The sequence below is a fragment of the Coregonus clupeaformis genome, chromosome 18 (assembly GCF_020615455.1).
Source record: "Coregonus clupeaformis isolate EN_2021a chromosome 18, ASM2061545v1, whole genome shotgun sequence".
NCBI lineage: Eukaryota > Metazoa > Chordata > Actinopteri > Salmoniformes > Salmonidae > Coregonus > Coregonus clupeaformis.
The window spans coordinates 21,189,365-21,206,623 of NC_059209.1; the positions used below are offsets into that span (position 1 = coordinate 21,189,365).

The 17,259-nt window shown below is 48.2% G+C and overlaps 1 protein-coding gene across 3 annotated transcripts in view; it reads left to right on the forward strand.

Annotated features, from left to right (window-relative positions):
- Nucleotides 1-17,259, forward strand: part of LOC121551983 (proprotein convertase subtilisin/kexin type 5) — a 63,110-nt gene that overhangs the window by 16,947 nt on the left and 28,904 nt on the right. For all 3 annotated transcript variants that reach the window (XM_041864689.2, XM_041864688.2, XM_041864690.2), the window contains exons 4-9: nt 7,128-7,271; nt 7,982-8,058; nt 10,029-10,117; nt 10,313-10,485; nt 12,651-12,863; nt 15,669-15,769. In XM_041864689.2, coding sequence (XP_041720623.2) covers nt 7,128-7,271; nt 7,982-8,058; nt 10,029-10,117; nt 10,313-10,485; nt 12,651-12,863; nt 15,669-15,769 — 797 coding nt within the window. The remainder of the gene's footprint in view (nt 1-7,127; nt 7,272-7,981; nt 8,059-10,028; nt 10,118-10,312; nt 10,486-12,650; nt 12,864-15,668; nt 15,770-17,259) is intronic.

Consider the following 17,259-nt stretch of genomic DNA (forward strand, 5'->3'; position numbering starts at 1 on the left):
GACTACACTCAATCATAGGATCTACTGAAGAGATGCGTCTTCAGTAAAGACTTAAAGGTCGAGAACGAGTCTGCGTCTCTCACATGGATAGGCAGACCATTCCATAATAATGGAGCTATATAGGAGAAAGCCCTGATTTCCAGCTGTTTGCTTAGAAATTCTAGGGACAATAAGGAGGCCTGCGTCTTGTGACCGTAGTGTACGTGTAGGTATGTACGGCAGGACCAAATCGGAGAGATCGGTAGGAGCAAGCCCATGTAATGCTTTGTAGGTTAGCAGTAAAACCTTGAAGTCAGCCCTAGCATTAACAGGAAGCCAGTGTAGAGAGGCTAGCACTGGAGTAATATGATCAAATTGTTTGGTTCTAGTCAGGATTCTAGCAGTCGTGTTTAGCACTAACTGAAGTTTATTTAGTACTTTATCCGGGCAGCCGGAGAGTAGAGCATTGCAGTAGTCTAATCTAGAAGTGACAAAAACATGGATTAGCTTTTCTGCATCATTTTTGGATATAACGTTTCTGATTTTTGCAATGTTACGAAGATGGGAAAAAAGCTGTCCTTGAAATATTCTTTATGTTCGTCAAAAGAGAGATCAGGGTCCAGAGTAATGCCGAGGTCCTTCAAAGTTTTTTATTTGAGACGACTGTACAACCATCAAGATTAATTGTCAGATCCAACAGCAGATCTCTTTGTTTCTTGGGACCTAGAACTAGCATCTCTGTTTTGTCCGAGTTTAAAAATAAAACATTGGCTGCCATCCACTTCCTTATGTCTGAAACACAGGCTTCCAGGGTAGCCTATTTTGGGGCTTCACCATGTTTCATCAATGTACAGCTGTGTGTCGTCCGCATAGCAGTGAAAGTAGACATTGTGTTTCCGAATGACATCACCAACAGGTAGAATATGTAGTGAAAACAATAGTGGTCCTAAAACGAAACCTTGAGCAACGCCGAAACATACAATTGATTTGTCAGAGGACAAACCATCCACAGAGACGAACTGATATCATTCCGACAGAAGATCTAAACCAGGCAAGAACTTGTTCATGTAGACCAATTAGGGTTTCTAATCTCTCCAAAAGAATGTGGTGATCGACGGTGTCAAAAGCAGCGCTAAGGTCTAGGAGCACGAGGACAGATACAGAGCCTTGGTCTGACGCCATTTAAAGGTAATTTACCATCTTCACGAGTGTAGTCTCAGTGCTATGATGGGGTCTAAAACCAGACTGAAGCATTTCGTATACATTATTTGTCTTCAGAAAGGCAGTGAGTTGCTGCACAACAGCTTTTTCTAAAATGTTTGAGAGGAATGGGAGATTCGGTATATGCAGATTTTTCTTTTTTTACATTTTCCGGGTCAAGGTTTGGCTTTTTCAAGAGAGGCTTTATTACTGCCACTTTTAGTGAGTTTGGTAAACATCTGGTGGATAGGGAGCCATTTATTATGTTCATTGTAGGAGGGCCAAGCACAGGAAGTACCGGTAGCTCTTTTAGTAGTTTAGTTGGAATAGGGTCCAGGATGCAGCTTGAGGGTTTAGAGGCCATGACTATTTTCATGAATGTGTCAAGAGATACATGATTAAAAAACTTGAGTGTCTCCATTGATCCTAGGTCCTGGCAGTTCTGTGCAGACTCAGGACAACTGAGCTTTGGAGAAATATGCAGATTCAAAGAGGAGTCCGTAATTTGCTTTCTAATGATCATGATCTTTTCATTGAAGAAGTTCATGAATTTATCACTGCTGAAGTGAAAGCCATCATCTCTTGTTGAATGCTGATTTTTAGTTAGCTTTGCGACAGTATCAAAAACACATTTAGGATTGTTCTTATTCTCCTCAATTAGGTTGGAAAAATAGGATTATTGAGCAGCATTGAGGGCTCTTCGATATTGCACGGTACTGTCTTTCCAAGCTATTCGGAAGACTTCCCATTTGGTGGAGCCCCATTTCTGTTCCAATTTTCTGGAAGCTTGCTTCAGGGCTTGGGTATTTTCTGTGTACCAGGGAGCAAATTTCTTGTTACATATGTTTTTTTGTTTTTAGGGGTGCGACTGCATCTAGGGTATTACGCAATATTAAATGTAGATCCTCAGTTAGGTGGTTAACCGATTTTGGGGTAGGTGGAGGGAGTCTGGAAGGGCATCTAGGAATCTTTGGGTTGTCCGAGAATTTATGGCACAGCTTTTGATGATCTTTGGCTGGGGTCTGAGCAGATTATTTGTTGCGATTGCAAACGTAATAAGATGGTAGTACGATCGATTGTCCAGGATTATGAGGAAAAACATTTAGATCCACAATATTTATTCCACGGGACAAAACTAGATCCAGGGTATGACTGTGGCAATGAGTAGGTCCAGAGACATGTTGGACAAAACCCACTGAGCCGATGATTGCTCCAAAAGCCTTTTGGAGTGGGTCTGTGGACTTTTCCATGTGAATATTAAAGTCACCAAAAATTAGAATATTATCTGCCATGACTACAAGGTCTGATAGGAATTCAGGGAACTCAGTGAGGAATGCTGTATACGGCCCAGGAGGCCTGTAAACATTGCTATAAAAAGTGATTGAGTAGGCTGCATAGATTTAATGACTAGAAGCTCAAAAGACGAAAACGCAGTCTTTTTTTGTTTGTTTTGTAAATTGAAATTTGCTGTCATAAATGTTAGCAACACCTCCGCCTTTGCGCATTGTATATGCTCGCTAGTGTAACCAGGAGGAGAGGCCTCATTTAACACAGTAAATTCATCAGGCTTGAGCTATGTTTCAGTCAGGCCAATCACAAGTGAAGTGAGGGATCTAACATTAAGTAACCCTACTTTGAGATGTGAGATATCACAATCTCTTCCAATAATGACAGGAATGGAGGCCTTTATTCCAGTGAGATTGCGAACACCGCAATGTTTTGTTTTGCTCAACCTAGATCGAGGCACAGACACGGTCTCAATGGGGATAGCTGAGCTGACTACACTGACTGTGCTAGTGGCAGACTCCACTAAGCTGGCTAACAGCCTGCTGCCTGGCCTGCACCCTATCTCATTGTGGAGCTAGAGGAGTTAGATCCCTGTCTATGTTCATAGATAAGATGAGAGCACCCCTCCAGCTAGGATGGAGTCCGTCACTCCTCAGCAGGCCAGGCTTGGTCCTGTTTGTGGGTGAGTCCCAGAAAGAGGGCCAATTATCTTCAAATTCAATAGGAGTACAGGTGTCCCTATAAGAGGGAACGCTTCCCCTCAATCAGCCTCCCGAGATATTATCTTCAGCGAGACTAGAGAGGGTCTGCAGGGCCTTAAGTCCTATGGGGCTCCGCTCCACTCATAGAACTGGAGTTACACTCCGGTAACTATCGTTCTATATCGTGGAGCTCCGCCCCATAGGGGAGCTCTGCTCCTATTGGTTTAAGGCGGAGCGCAACGCTTCAAAATGTACTCCCTGCCGTGCCCAACGCTTCCCATCTAAATGAAAAGGTTGGGCCTAGCAATGGCTGCGACCAAGTCTCGCAGTACTGTAACACACTGTGTCACAATATACTGCGTCATCGGTCCAAATCCGCCCCATCTAGTCCAATGGCATCACCAATGTCTAGTGGGCAGATCACCAGGATACGGGCCATACCAATCTGTACTAGCAGATAGATGGTACCTCAATATCCTGTTACAACAATACCAACCACTAATGGAATGACACAAGTGTCACTCTACATTGTGTACACGGTAGCCCGCCCCACTCAATCAATGGAACCCCAAAAATTAGTGGGCAGATCCCAGAACATGATTCATACTAATCTGAACAAGCAGATAGATGACGTCACATTCCGTCAAAATTGTCATGACCGGTCTAATAGTACCGTAACCAAGGTTACTACTATTATCCCTCATTCCGCCTCAACCCAGTTATTCACTGGTGGCAGATCAATACATGCCTTCTACTGTACTGAACCTGTCAGTCAGGAGTCATGCTAAAATATGTCTTTCTATCAGAAGTGGACCTGAAAGAGACCTGTCTCCTCGTTCCTGCATTCCTCTCTCTTAGCTCAAGTCCTCCCCTCAGCCACGCTGAGTACAGACTGAGCCAAAGAGTTAGAAGACATATCCAAGAGATAGAAACAGATAAATGGAGACTGTGACGACCACGATGCCGCTGCACAGATATCCTCTACCCCTTTTCCTCTGAGATGGGCTCTTATACCCTGAGGCAATTGTCGCCCGCTGCCTCATAAGCTGTCTCAATGCCTTCGCAAAGCCAATGAGACAGAAGCTGCTTCGAAAGTGTCTACCTAGTGCAGCCGCACCGTGACACACAAACAGCTGAGGCGATGACCTAATCGCTGCTGTGCGCTCAACGTAACACGCCTAAGCGCGCACTGGGCACAGGCAATGGAGCCTTTCCTCTCTCCTCTCCCCATGGGGAGGGGGAGAAAAAGCCCACAGCTCCACGGTCTGTGATCTATATGAGCTCTTAATAACCTTTGGCATAAAAGCCGGGTTAGGACGTAACACCGCTCTGCTCAAATCGCCATTAATGGCAAGACAGTCGGGTCTCGTCAAAAGAGCACACAAATCACTGACACGCTTAGCAGTAGTCAAAGCGAGCAACAGTGCCGTCTTCATAGACAGCATCTTGAGGGGTATTTGATTCAATGGCTCGAACGGCGACTCACAGAGCGCTTCGAGTACCAAAGCCAAATCCCACTGAGGAAGCGTGGCTCTAGGCATTGGTCTAAGCCGCCGCGTTCCTAATAAGAAACGTTTCACTAGAGGGTGGCTGAAGACAGTGTCTCTGCCAAACCCCTCGTGACAAGCTGAAATCGCCGCTGCAATCACCTTTAATGGTGGCGGGCGATCGCTGCTTATCAAACAAACTGCAGGAACGAGAGAACACTCTCAACCCGACAGTTCATGGGGTCTACATTCTCTGTGACACACCACTGTGAAAACACGTTCCATTTACTGGCATACACCCTGGAAGTGGAACCGGCACTTGAACCCTGTATGGTCCTGATTACTGAATCAGATAACCCACAGCGCTCTAGCCTGTCCCTCTTAGGAGCCAAGCCTTCAGTGGTTGGCCGATTATGGGCAATCGCCCTATCGAGCCTCCCGACTGAGACAACGCGTCCCGTCGATGTGGAATTGGCCATGGTGGCGCAATCAACATCTGACTCATCTCCGCGAACCATGGAGCCCCTGGGCGATCGGGGTCCACCAATATTATTGACAGCCCGCCTGATCTCACCCTGGCTAACGGTAGGAGAATGCAGGACAGCGGTGGGAATGCATACAGGAGAACTCCCCAGTGGCGGTCGACGCTCTGATGACTTCCCTCGCCGGCGGCATCGTCGGGGCCTCAGGTGCTGCTGGGGGGGCGGAGCCCTCTCTCCTGCTGCTTGAAGCCGCCGTCTGGCGCCAGGTACGACGTCTCGCAGTAGAGCTTGCTCTACTAGAGGCGGTGGAGGTGGACTGTTTAGTAGTAGTCACGTGGCCTGCTCTCCCTGCCAGTGGCAGGTGTCTGGCCAGCTGCTTCCTCTCCTCATCAAGCTTCGTGAAGCGCCCCGTCGCCTCTTTGACGGCGACTCTGAAGAGCCCGTCGTCAGAGAAGGGGGCGTTCAGAAGCGACGCTCTGTCTGCTTCTTTCATGGTTGTCAGTGACAACCATAGGTGTCGCTCCGCGACCACTGAAGTGGCCATGGACCTCCCCGCGCCGACAGCTGATGCCTGTGTCAGGTGAAGAATAGCGCCAGAAATCCTGGATGCCTCTTCCACCTCCTCCCTGGCGAGCTCAGTCTTACCCGTGGTTAGACGGGACAGAGAGGTCGCTAGGAGGGCACTGCTACAGCTTGGGCCCCCAACGTAAAATACTTTCCCACCAGCTGTGCTGTGAAGCGGTCTTTCTGCGTTGGCAGAGTGGCCTTCTTGGAAGAGGGCTAGGGACTCGAACCCGGCACGAGATACGCAGCCAATGCGCTCTCTAGCCTGGGGATTCCCTTAGTGAAGCCCTGTTACCTTCCCTCCCTCTGGTAAACGGGAGGTACGCCTTGGCCGGCGAACGGGCCGCCAGAGGCGCCTTCCACGAGCCCTCTACGTATTTTGCCAGCGAGGGCATTGCTGGAGCCAAAGGCTCCGCCGCCCTCCTTGGCCGAGAATAGGGGTCGCCCTCCATCATGTCCACATCCGGTGCGGAGGGAATTGGGGGCAGCGCTATCTCCAAACGTCTAGCAGCCCTCTCAATGAGCCCAGGAAAGTCTGAGCGCAGAGAGGCTACTGCGAAGAACAAGGCTACTGATCTCTCAGAGCCCGTGTCGTCATCGCCGGGGAAGTACAAGACCTCTCACTCTCCAAAGGAAAGGGGGTCTTGAAGTTCTCGGTCAGAGGGACAGATTGTTCCATAGGAATATCCATCTCATCCCCATAATCCCTGTCTTCTCCAGAGTCGGCGCCCTCGGATGATGCCTCAGAAGCTGAGGCTAACACCGATAGCACGTCCTCCAAAGGGATATCCTCCCTAAAGAACGCCCAGCGCTACTTCCTCTCCTTCAATGAAAGGAGGGCGCAGCTGGCGCAAATAGGGGGATCGCTGATGCCGTCCTTGGCGTGCTGTGAACCCAAACACACAAAACAAAGGTTGTGGGAGTCCGCAGCCCCCATGGAGGCACAGCGGCATTGAGCTCTGAAAAGAGCTGGTGTGCTCATTTAGGACGACGTCGATGACCTGGAAAATCGACTGCGTTTTCGTCCTGAGTCTTCGTCTCTTCTTGGCTTCTTCAGTCTAGTCCAGTCGCTGAACATAATGGGAGGTTGATTGCGGGGAAGCGTCCCCTCTTATAGGGACACCTGTACTCCTATTGGCTGCAGGTGTGTGCCTAATTTTGTCTCAGGCTGTTCGCAGCAGGGTAAACCAATAGGAGCAGAGCTCCCCTATGGGGCGGAGCTCCACGATATAGAACAGCACAGCAGCAGGGAGACAAGTCCGGAAGTTGAGGTCGGAGCAATGACTGAAACACAACACAGATGTGGCTCTCTGTTCCAGAATTATAACGGACACGTAAGTGGGTTGCTAGTTTTGTTTCAGCACTATTCCAGTGACGTAACTGTGTGTGTGTGTGTGTGTGTGTGTGTGTGTGTGTGTGTGTTCCAGCACTGTAACGATGATATCCATAACTGCCAGTCGGACATGAACATAGTGGGGGCGTGGAAGAGGGGCTACACGGGGAAAGACGTGGTGGTCACCATCCTGGATGACGGCATAGAGAGGAACCACCCCGACCTCATTCAGAACTACGTGAGTGTGTACTGTATGTATGCATGTGTGTGGGTGCATGTACACTGAGTGTACAAAACATTAGGAACACCTGCTCTTTGCCGGACATAGACTGACCAGGTGAATCCAGGTGAAAGCTATGCTCCCTTATTGATGTCACCTGTTAAATCCACTTCAATCAGTGTAGATGAAGGGGAGGAGACAGGTTAAAGGAGGATTTTTAAGCCTTGAGACATGGATTGTGTATGTGTGCCATTCAGAAAGTGAATGGGCAAGTCAATAGATATAAGTGCCTTTGAATGGGGTATGGTAGTAGGTGCCAGGCGCACCAGTTTGAGTGTGTCAACTGCAACGCAGCTGGCGTTTTCACACTCAATATTTTCCAGTGCGTTTCAAGAACGGTCCACCACCCAAAGGACATCCAGCCAACTTGACTGTGGGAAGCATTGGCGTCAACATGGGACAGCATCCCTGTGGAATGCTTTTGACACCTTGTAGAGTCCATGCCCCGACGAATTGAGGCTGTTCTGAGGGCAAAAGGGGGTGCAACTCAATATTAGGAAGGTGTTCCTAATGTTTTGTACACTCAGTGTATGTGTGTGTTTTGGAATGGGGTATGTATGTGGGTTGGAGTAGGAGTGTGTGGCGTATTCTGCCATTGGCTGATTTCTGCTGCTCTGCCCTCGGCCGTAACAAGACCATGATGGTGAAGATATTTCCTCTGTTTCCAGGATAACCAGGCCAGTTATGATGTCAACGGGAATGACATGGACCCCATGCCCCGTTACGATGCCAGCAACGAGAACAAGTAAGATACTGGGTCACAGCATCACTCTCCGCTGTGTGTGTGTGCCCTCGCTTCGGTATCTGTATAGTTACGTAGTAGTGTGGTGTGTTTATGGTGTAAGTGAGAATGGTGTGTGTGTGTGGAGAACTCTCCTCTGCCTGGGAGCCCTGTGTCCTGCGCCAGTTTGGCTGTCAGTGTTTTTGGACATTCTAGCCAAAATGCCTTGGCAAACCCTCAGTGCTCTGTGGTAGATTGTTTTCTTAAAGAGACAGGAGGTTTACTAACCCACTGCTTTATAGATAGATCAGCGTCTGCACTGTGTCTCACCCTCTCTCTCTATCCCTCTCTGACTGGGGTTTGTTGAGAAATATGTCACAATAATGGGTACGTTCCAATGTCCATACTAGCATACCGCTTAGAATGCATACCGCTTATTGCTCTATTCTAGGTAGTATGCTGCTGGAGGGGATATTGGAACATAGCCATTAGTATGCTACTGCTACCTAAAGCTTACACACTACACGCATTTCAGCCAGATTTGTATCTTTGCATTGTCCCAACTTGTCCAGGTGGAAGATTTCGAAGTCATTTGTGAGAGGTTCTATGAAAGCTCTCCACCAACTGCTGATGCACTCGAGACGTCCCTATCCAATACGTTTGCGAGTACACGAGTGTGGTGGTGGTAGGAGTTCCAATTTGCTCTAGCTTTATGACATGGTACTGATTTGAGGAAAGAGGACTCACCACTTCTGATCCTGACCAACCAAAGAGACTAGAATGGATTGGTTACAGTCCCCTCTACCGTCCCTTTCTTTAAACCAGCAGTTTCACAGATGTTCAAAGTAAATTGACACTAACCTTGCATCTGCTGTGGGGTGTGTTACCTTTGTGTATGTGTGTGTGTTTCCAGAGGAGAACAAGCTGTTCTTTATGCTTATTCCCTGTGTGAGGAACGTATCCGGTGGTGAATTTGAACATTTCCATGTGATAAAATCTCTGCCATAATGAACCAAGGAATGACCTCCAGGATTGATCCAGTCAGTGTGTTATTCACATTGAACTGTATTCATCCTGCAGGCATGGAACAGAGATGGGCTGAGAGCAGACAACACGTGCACACACACCCCACACTCTGCACACGTACGTAGAGGTGACTCAGGCAACAGGCAGAATATGGAGCTGTATGAAGCCAAACGGAGCTAAAGGATTTGAATGTTCCATACTATTTGGCTGCTATAGGGGAAGAGCTGTGTTGTGGATGGAGGTTCCAGCCAGGTGATGGAATACAGTACAGTGGAACCCATAAACTAGCAAGGATGTGCACGTCTGCCTGCCCCGGGGTAGATGCTGGGTTGCCATGACAGCGGTCAGTGGTGACTCTGGGCCGCTTGGTCCAGATGTTCTTGGCAGGAGGGCTGGTCGTGCCGAGCAAGTGTTTGCCTCTTCCTCCTCCTAAAACACACTCTTGTTTGTTTGCGCTGGTTACTGACCCTGGCAGATTGTCGCTACAGTCTGTGGCGGAATGTTACCCTTGTTTGTTGAGGGCTCGGGGACATGCAAAACATTGTCTCTTTCACATTGTGAAAATATCTGAGGGCTGTATGTAATCCAGTGCAGCTGCTGCTGCCTCTGACAGCAGGGTCATGTTCGTTACGCACCAAACCAAAGAAAATGGACTATAAGACATTTTCCACTGCATGCCCTTATGAACAAGACTCAGCCCCTGCTACTGGCCATGAGGAGCCCTGTTCCTCCAGGCCAGAGTTTGAACTAAGTCGAACTCCACTTAGTTCTCCTCCACTACTTTTTCGGCCATATGTCTTTGCTCAAACATGCAGGTTGTCAGATGTTATCCTGACTGTTTGTGCATTCTTCAGTATATCTGTTTAAAATATTTGTGTGAGTTTTATAAATGTGCGCTTGTGGGAGTGTGTAAATGTGTATATCTGTTTATGTGTGCATAATGTGAAGTGTCCCTGCTCTCTCTTCAGGCATGGAACACGCTGTGCTGGGGAAGTTGCTGCATCTGCTAACAACTCCCATTGCACTGTGGGAATCGCCTACAACGCACGGATAGGTGGTGAGTGCATGTTTATGTGTGTTTCAAGGTTATTTGCCATATGTAATAGAAATCTTACTCACTAGTGGTGAGTGCCTGCAAGTGCGCGCGCGCGTTGGTTTTACTCTTTGCATCTGTGCTTGAGTGTGTGATGTAAACTGTGTGTGCTATATGTACTGTTTGCTCACTCTCTGTCTGTGTGTGTGTGTGTGTCAGGGGTGAGGATGCTGGACGGTGATGTGACGGACATGGTGGAGGCCAAGTCTCTGAGTCTGCAGCCGCAGCACATTGACATCTACAGCGCCAGCTGGGGTCCTGACGACGACGGCAAGACGGTGGACGGCCCCGCCTCCCTGGCCAGGCAGGCCTTCGAGAACGGCATCCGCATGGTGCGTCTCTCACACACACACAGTAGACATTAAGTACACATTAAGTATACACACTTATACCCACTATCATACACCAATTCACCCTCAAAAGAAGACTGGGGCAAAGAATACAAATTTACTTGGACAAACACACACGCACACAGTAACCCGGAGGCTAGAGGGTTATCAATGCCTCAGGGGCACTTCTATACATTTGCATTAAAGAGCTTGGTCTGATTAGCATATCAATGTGGTGTATCCATATTCATGACTGTGTTGTGGAGGTGGCTCAAAGGAAGAGCCTAGCCCAGGGGTTAAGTGGAGGGGAGTTGAGTACAGAAGGTCGCATGTGATGATTTCAGTGTCCTCTCCTTGCTGAGTCAGAAATGCTGCTGACATTTTGATTGTGGGGAAACTAAAACAATGGTTACTTTGGTGGTGGTGGGTTACGTACACTGAGAATTCAAAACATTAGGAACACCCCCCTTTGCCCTCAGAACAGTCTCAATTCGTTGGGCTCTACAAGGTGTCGAAAGCGTTCCACAGGGATGCTGGCCCATGTTGAGTCCAATGCTTCCCACAGTTGTGTCAAGTTGGCTGGATGTCCTTTGGGTGGTGGACCATTCTTGATACACACAGGGAAACTGTTGAGCGTGAAAAACCCAGCAGCGTTGCAGTTCTTGACACACTCAAACCGGTGTGCCTGGCACCTACTACCATACCCTGTTCAAAGGCACTTACATGTTTAATCTAGCCCATTCACCCTCTGAATGGCACACATACACAATCCATGTCTCAATTGTCTCGAGGCTTAAACATCCTTCTTTAACCTGTCTCCTCCCCTTCATCTACACTGATTTTGAAGTGGATTTAACAAGTGCCATCAATAAGGGCGGCAGGTAGCCTAGCGGTTAAGAGTGTTGGGCCGATAACTGAAAGGTCGCTGGTTTGAAACCCCGAGCTGACTATGTAAAATATCTGTTGATGTGCCCTTGAGCAAGGCACTTAACCCTAATTGATCATGTAAGTCACTCTGGATAAGAGCATCTGCTAAATGACTAAAATTAAATTAAAATGTAATAAGAGATAATAGCATTCACCTGGTCAGTTTTATGTCATGGAAAGAGCAGGTGTTCTTAATGTTTTGTATACTCAGTGTACATCTTTTTTGGCCATGGAAGCTACAGAGGTCTATTGGGCTATTATGACAGATGGTTAGAGGTGTGTGGGTGTGTGTGTGGCAGGACCGTGGCAGGTTGGCCTATGGAAAGGGGATGTGACCGGCTAGTGAGCGGGGAGAAAGTGTGACCGGTTGGGAGGGAGGAGAAAATGTATTAGTCCCCGTATGTTTGTGAGATATTACTGCCAGGTTAGGGAGAGGTGTGTGTTGCTGTTGTGATAGGTTAGGTTAGAGGGTGCAGGTCCCCCCACACCCACCCGCCCCCCACGCTCTCTTAGGGTTCTTGAGCTAATTTCCTCGTAAAAGTTTTTCGGTTGCCTTTGTCTGTCTCCCTCTTTCTTCAATAAGTCATCCTCTCCCTACCTGCTCTTTCTCTCTCTCTTTCAGTCTCTCTCACTCTCCCTCTGTATCTCTCCCCTCCTTTCTCGCTCAACTTCTCTCTTTCTCGCTCTCTCCCTCTTTTTTTTTCTCCCTCCATCCCTTCAAAGCTGGTCCCAGTTTTCCGTCAGCGTTTCGTCCTGTCTGATTCTCTCCTCACTCAGAGGGGCTTCTATCTCTTATCACTGGCAGACAGGCCTTTTGAAGTGCTCCCCTCCACCTTTTATCCCCTCTGTGTGTGGATGTGTGTACATGAATGCTTGCGTGCGTGTTTGAGTGAGTGAGAGTGACAGTCAGAGCTCACAGAGCAGTAGGCTCCCTCAAGTATCTCTGCCAATCACACACCAAGAAATGTCCATATAAATAGAATAATGGCATTTTGGCATCATTGACTTTATTTGATTGGGGATGCCCACTTTAGTAATTGTATTTCTATGTAAATAACTCTGTTTACTGAAGCTGTGTGGTAGGCCTGCTCCATTAAGTAATTTGTGCTAATGTAATTAATGTGCTCATTCCCCGTGCACCTGCTATTACCATTTCAGCATCAGGTGGTGGAAGAACGTTGTTCCCACGGGCAGGAAGTCCCGCCTTTGATCTAATTGACAATGATTTGATTTCCTGCCAGGGAAGAAAGGGGCGCGGCTCCATCTTTGTGTGGGCGTCAGGAAACGGCGGGCGGAGCCGGGACCACTGCTCCTGTGACGGCTACACCAACAGCATCTACACTATCTCCATCTCCAGCACCGCAGAGAGCGGACGCAAGCCCTGGTACCTGGAGGAGTGCTCGTCCACCCTAACCACCACCTACAGCAGCGGAGAGAACTACGACCGCAAGATAGTAAGTCTGTCTCCGAAAGAGAGAGAAAGTGTGTGTGTGTGTTCCACCATTCTTACCACAACATACAGCAGCAGAGGGAAGAGAGAACTACAACTGTCTAATAGTTGAGGGGTGTGTGTGTGTGTGTGTGTGTGAGAGAGCTCTTGTGGCCCACAGTCTGGAAGACCTTCAGTCCGTCCTTGTAACGGCTGTGAGGGTCTATAGCAGGATGATGGGACTGTATCAACACCACCAAGACAGAGGTGGTCTGTCAATGGAGATCCAGCCCTCCACCCACCATGCCTGTCTTCACCATTGAGCACAAATCACTGGCAATAGTCCCGTCATTCAAATACCTGGGCAGCATCCTCTCGGAGGACTGCAGCATCGACCTCAATTCAAAACAGGATCAAGCAAGCATCAGCTGCCTTCGGGAAACTCAGACGCAGGGTCTTCCAAAACTGGGATCTCCACCTCCACACCGAAGTCACCGTCTATCAAGCCGTCTGCATCACCACACTTCTTTACAGCTGTGAAGCCTGGGTCGCTTACAGTCGCCACAACAAGCCGCTCGAGCGATTCCACATAAGATGCCTGCAGCGCATCCTGGGAATCACCTGCTGCGACCATGTACACCATACAGAAATACTTGCTAAGACCAACTGCAAGAGTATGGACGCCATGGTCACTCAGCACCAACTGCGCTGGCTTGGGCATGTCATTAGGATGTCTCTGGAGCGCTTGCTGTGGAAGATCCTGTATGGCCAGCTACACCTTAGCCGGTGGTCTGCAGGGGGGCAGATGAAGTGCTACAAGGACCAGCTGAAAACGTCGCTGAAGAAGTGCAACATCAAACCCACAGACCTGGAGGACGATGCTGCCGACCGTTCCACCTGGCGGCAGCTCTGCCAGAGCGGTGTACAGAGGTGGAGAAGAGCACAAAGAAACAGCAAAAACTGCTCAGGAGACATACAACCATGCCTGCCCCTGCCAACACAGACTGCACATGCCCCACCTGCAATAAAGTTTGTGGATCTCGGATTGGACTCTACAGTCACCAAAGAATTCACCGTTAACTCAGAAGTGGAAGTCATCATCGGATACGTTGGACTACCATAACGTAACGCGTATGAGAGCGAGAGAGAGAGCACTAATGTGCTAATGCTGCTTTGTCATTTAGGCCGACTAGATGGCATACGTAACTGATTCCTGTGTGGGCAAAGCCAGACAAACAGGCTTTGGTTGTTTTTAAAGCCCATGACCTTTGAACCCAAGGCTGGGTGAATGAGGTCAATGTGTCGGGGGTTGAGCTGTGTGTCCTGGCTGACCCCCTCCTACTCTCCACCCCTGGCCCAGGGTGCATTGGGGTAGACTGTCAGACAGAGTGACAGTTGTCCCAGCTTGTCTGGCAGTGTCTCGCCACAGTACCAATAGAGGTTCTGGAGACCAAGCAGGGAGAGAGAGAGAGAGAGCAGTCACTAAGAACCAGCCAGGCCAGCGCTGTGCTACAGACTCACACAGAGCAATGACCAGCACTCAACACACACACACGGTCATGCACACAATGTCCTACTCCAGGGCCCGTATTTGTAAAGCATATCAGAGTAGGAGGGCTGATCTAGGTTCAAGTCCCCCCTGTGCATATACACTACCGGTCAAAAGTTTTAGAACACCTACTCATTCAAGGGTTTTTCATTATTTTTTAAAACTATTTTCTACATTGTAGAATAATAGTGAAGACATCAAAACTATATGAAATAACACATATGGAATCATGTAGTAACCAAAAAAGTGTTAAAGAAATTAAAAAATATATTTTATATTTGAGATTATTCAAATAGCCACCCTTTGCCTTGATGACAGCTTTGCACACTCTTGGCATTCTCTCAACCAGCTTCACCTGGAATGCTTTTCCAACAGTCTTGAAGGAGTTCCCACATGCCATCTCAATTTGGTTAAGGTCGGGGTATTGTGGAGGCCAGGTCATCTGATGCAGCACTCCATCACTCTCCTTCTTGGTTAAATAGCCCTTATAAAGCCTGGAGGTGTGTTGGGTCATTGTCCTGTTGAAAAAGAAATGATAGTCCCACTAAGCCCAAACCAGATGGGATGGCGTATCGCTGCAGAATGCTGTGGTAGCCATGCTGGTTAAGTGTGCCTTGAATTCTAAATAAATCACAGACAGTGTCACTAGCAAAGCACCCCCACACCATAACACCTCCACCGCCACACCATACACATGCGGAGATCATCCGTTCACCCACACCGCGTCTAACAAAGACACGGCGGTTGGAACCAAAAATCTCCAATTTGGACTCCAGACCAAAGGACACATTTCCACTGTTCTAATGTCTCTTCTTCTTATTGGTGTCCTTTAGTAGTGGTTTCTTTGCAGCAATTCAACCATGAACCTAACCCGGACGACGCTGGGCCAATTGTGCGCCGCCTTATGGGACTCCCGGTCACTGTCTGTAATGACACAGCCTGGGATCGAACCCCAGGCTGTAGTGACGCCCTAACACTGCAATGCAGTGCCTTAGACCGCTGCGCCACTCGGGAGGCACCTGCAAAAAAAGAATATTTCCCTCCTTTCCACTCCCTTTGGTCCTCTTTGGCTGAGAAATGATTTCCTGGGTACCTTAGGGAACAGCAGGCTATTATGTGTGTGTGTGTGTGTGTGTCATCTCTAGCATGGCAGCGTATCAAAGCTGGAATGTGTGCAGTCTCAGGTGTGCCTCAATCTCCCCCTGATCCACAGGACTTAACCCTCCTTCCCCTCTCTGTCCATCCCATCTTTCTTCTCTCTCTCCCTCCCTCCTGCTGTAGATCACCACAGATCTGCGGCAGCGCTGCACAGATAGCCACACAGGGACCTCGGCGTCTGCTCCTATGGCAGCTGGGATCATCGCGCTGGCCCTGGAGGCTAAGTAAGCTCCTTAACCTTAACTCAGGGATTCACACGACTCCACCTGTGCACTGCAGTTAGTTCAGTTCACCCAGCTAGTCAGTCAATCAATCCCATTGCTCACATTGCTTATCAAAATTCTCTCTCTCCCGTCTCTTTGCCTTTTTTCACTTTCTTTCTCTGCTGCATCCCCCCCTCCCACACACACACACACACCAACTTCTCCGTACACACACTCGTTAAGTGGAGCAGATTGGCCACAACTCTTTGAGCGCTGCTGATGGTTGCAGCGGTTATCTGGTATATGAAAGAGAACGGGCCGACTTTGATAAACATATATTCAAGAGGGGCTGGGGCTGGGAGCAGGCCTGCTCTGTCATTTGAAAGCCAGGTTATCTTCCTCCTCTGCCTCATATTACACCTGTATGTTTATACCATAATTACACTTCAGTCAGAACATGAGAGGAGACTCTCCAACATCAGCCGGGTTTGATGTCGGATCTGTGGGGACCGAACGAGCTGTTGGAACAGTTCCTGTGTGTGTGTGTGTGTGTGTGTGCGCTCCGGCAGCGTTCAAATGATTTTAGGATGCCTGTGCCATGGCCTAGTTAGTGTACCACGTTAATGATGATGAAACATTTATAGAATGTGAATTATGGATGGAGTGGTGGAGTTAAACTAACATTGGTTGGTTTTAATTGTCAATATATCAGAGTTTTCATGGATGGTTATTGGGGTTGGGACCCCCCTGCTTTTCCCTCCAGAAGACATAGCTTCTTAACCTGTGAGTGCCCGTCTGTTTCTGGTCTCTTGCCAACTCCTTATGGAATTGATATGCCATGACTGGCGTCCAAGCTGACAGCTTCTGGTTTTCACTTGAATTAGTTTTTTGGAAAACGTAGTGAACAGAGTGAGTGTTGGACAGCGAGCAGGAGAACGGATGACTCCTGGGAGGTGAAACACTTAAACATACTCTCCCACTAGTGTTCAAGAGGTTGATGTTATTGGTTAGCCGTGAAGGTTTTCTCTTCCACGATAAACTCCTTAGGAGACAGTACACAATGTCCGTTTTTATTTTAGGGTCTTTTCATACATATCTGTTTTACCGTTTAGAAATGAATGCACTTTGTGTCTAGTCCGGCCATTTGAAGAAGTCAGTATTTGGACAAATTCACTTACATTTACATTTTAGTCATTTAGCAGACGCTCTTATCCAGAGCGACTTACAGTTAGTGAGTGCATACATTTTCATACTGGCCCCCTGTGGGAAACGAACCCACAACCCTGGCGTTGCAAGCGCCATGCTCTACCAACTGAGCTACAGGGGACCACTAGGTGTATTAAGTAGTCGATAGTTTAGTATTTGGTCCCATATTCCTTGCACACATTGACAACATCAAGCTTGTGACGATACAAACTTGTTGGATGCATTTGCAGTTTGTTGTGGTTGTGCTTTGGATACCTGAATGGTGAATAATGGATTGCGCCATTTTGGAGTCACTTTTATTGTAA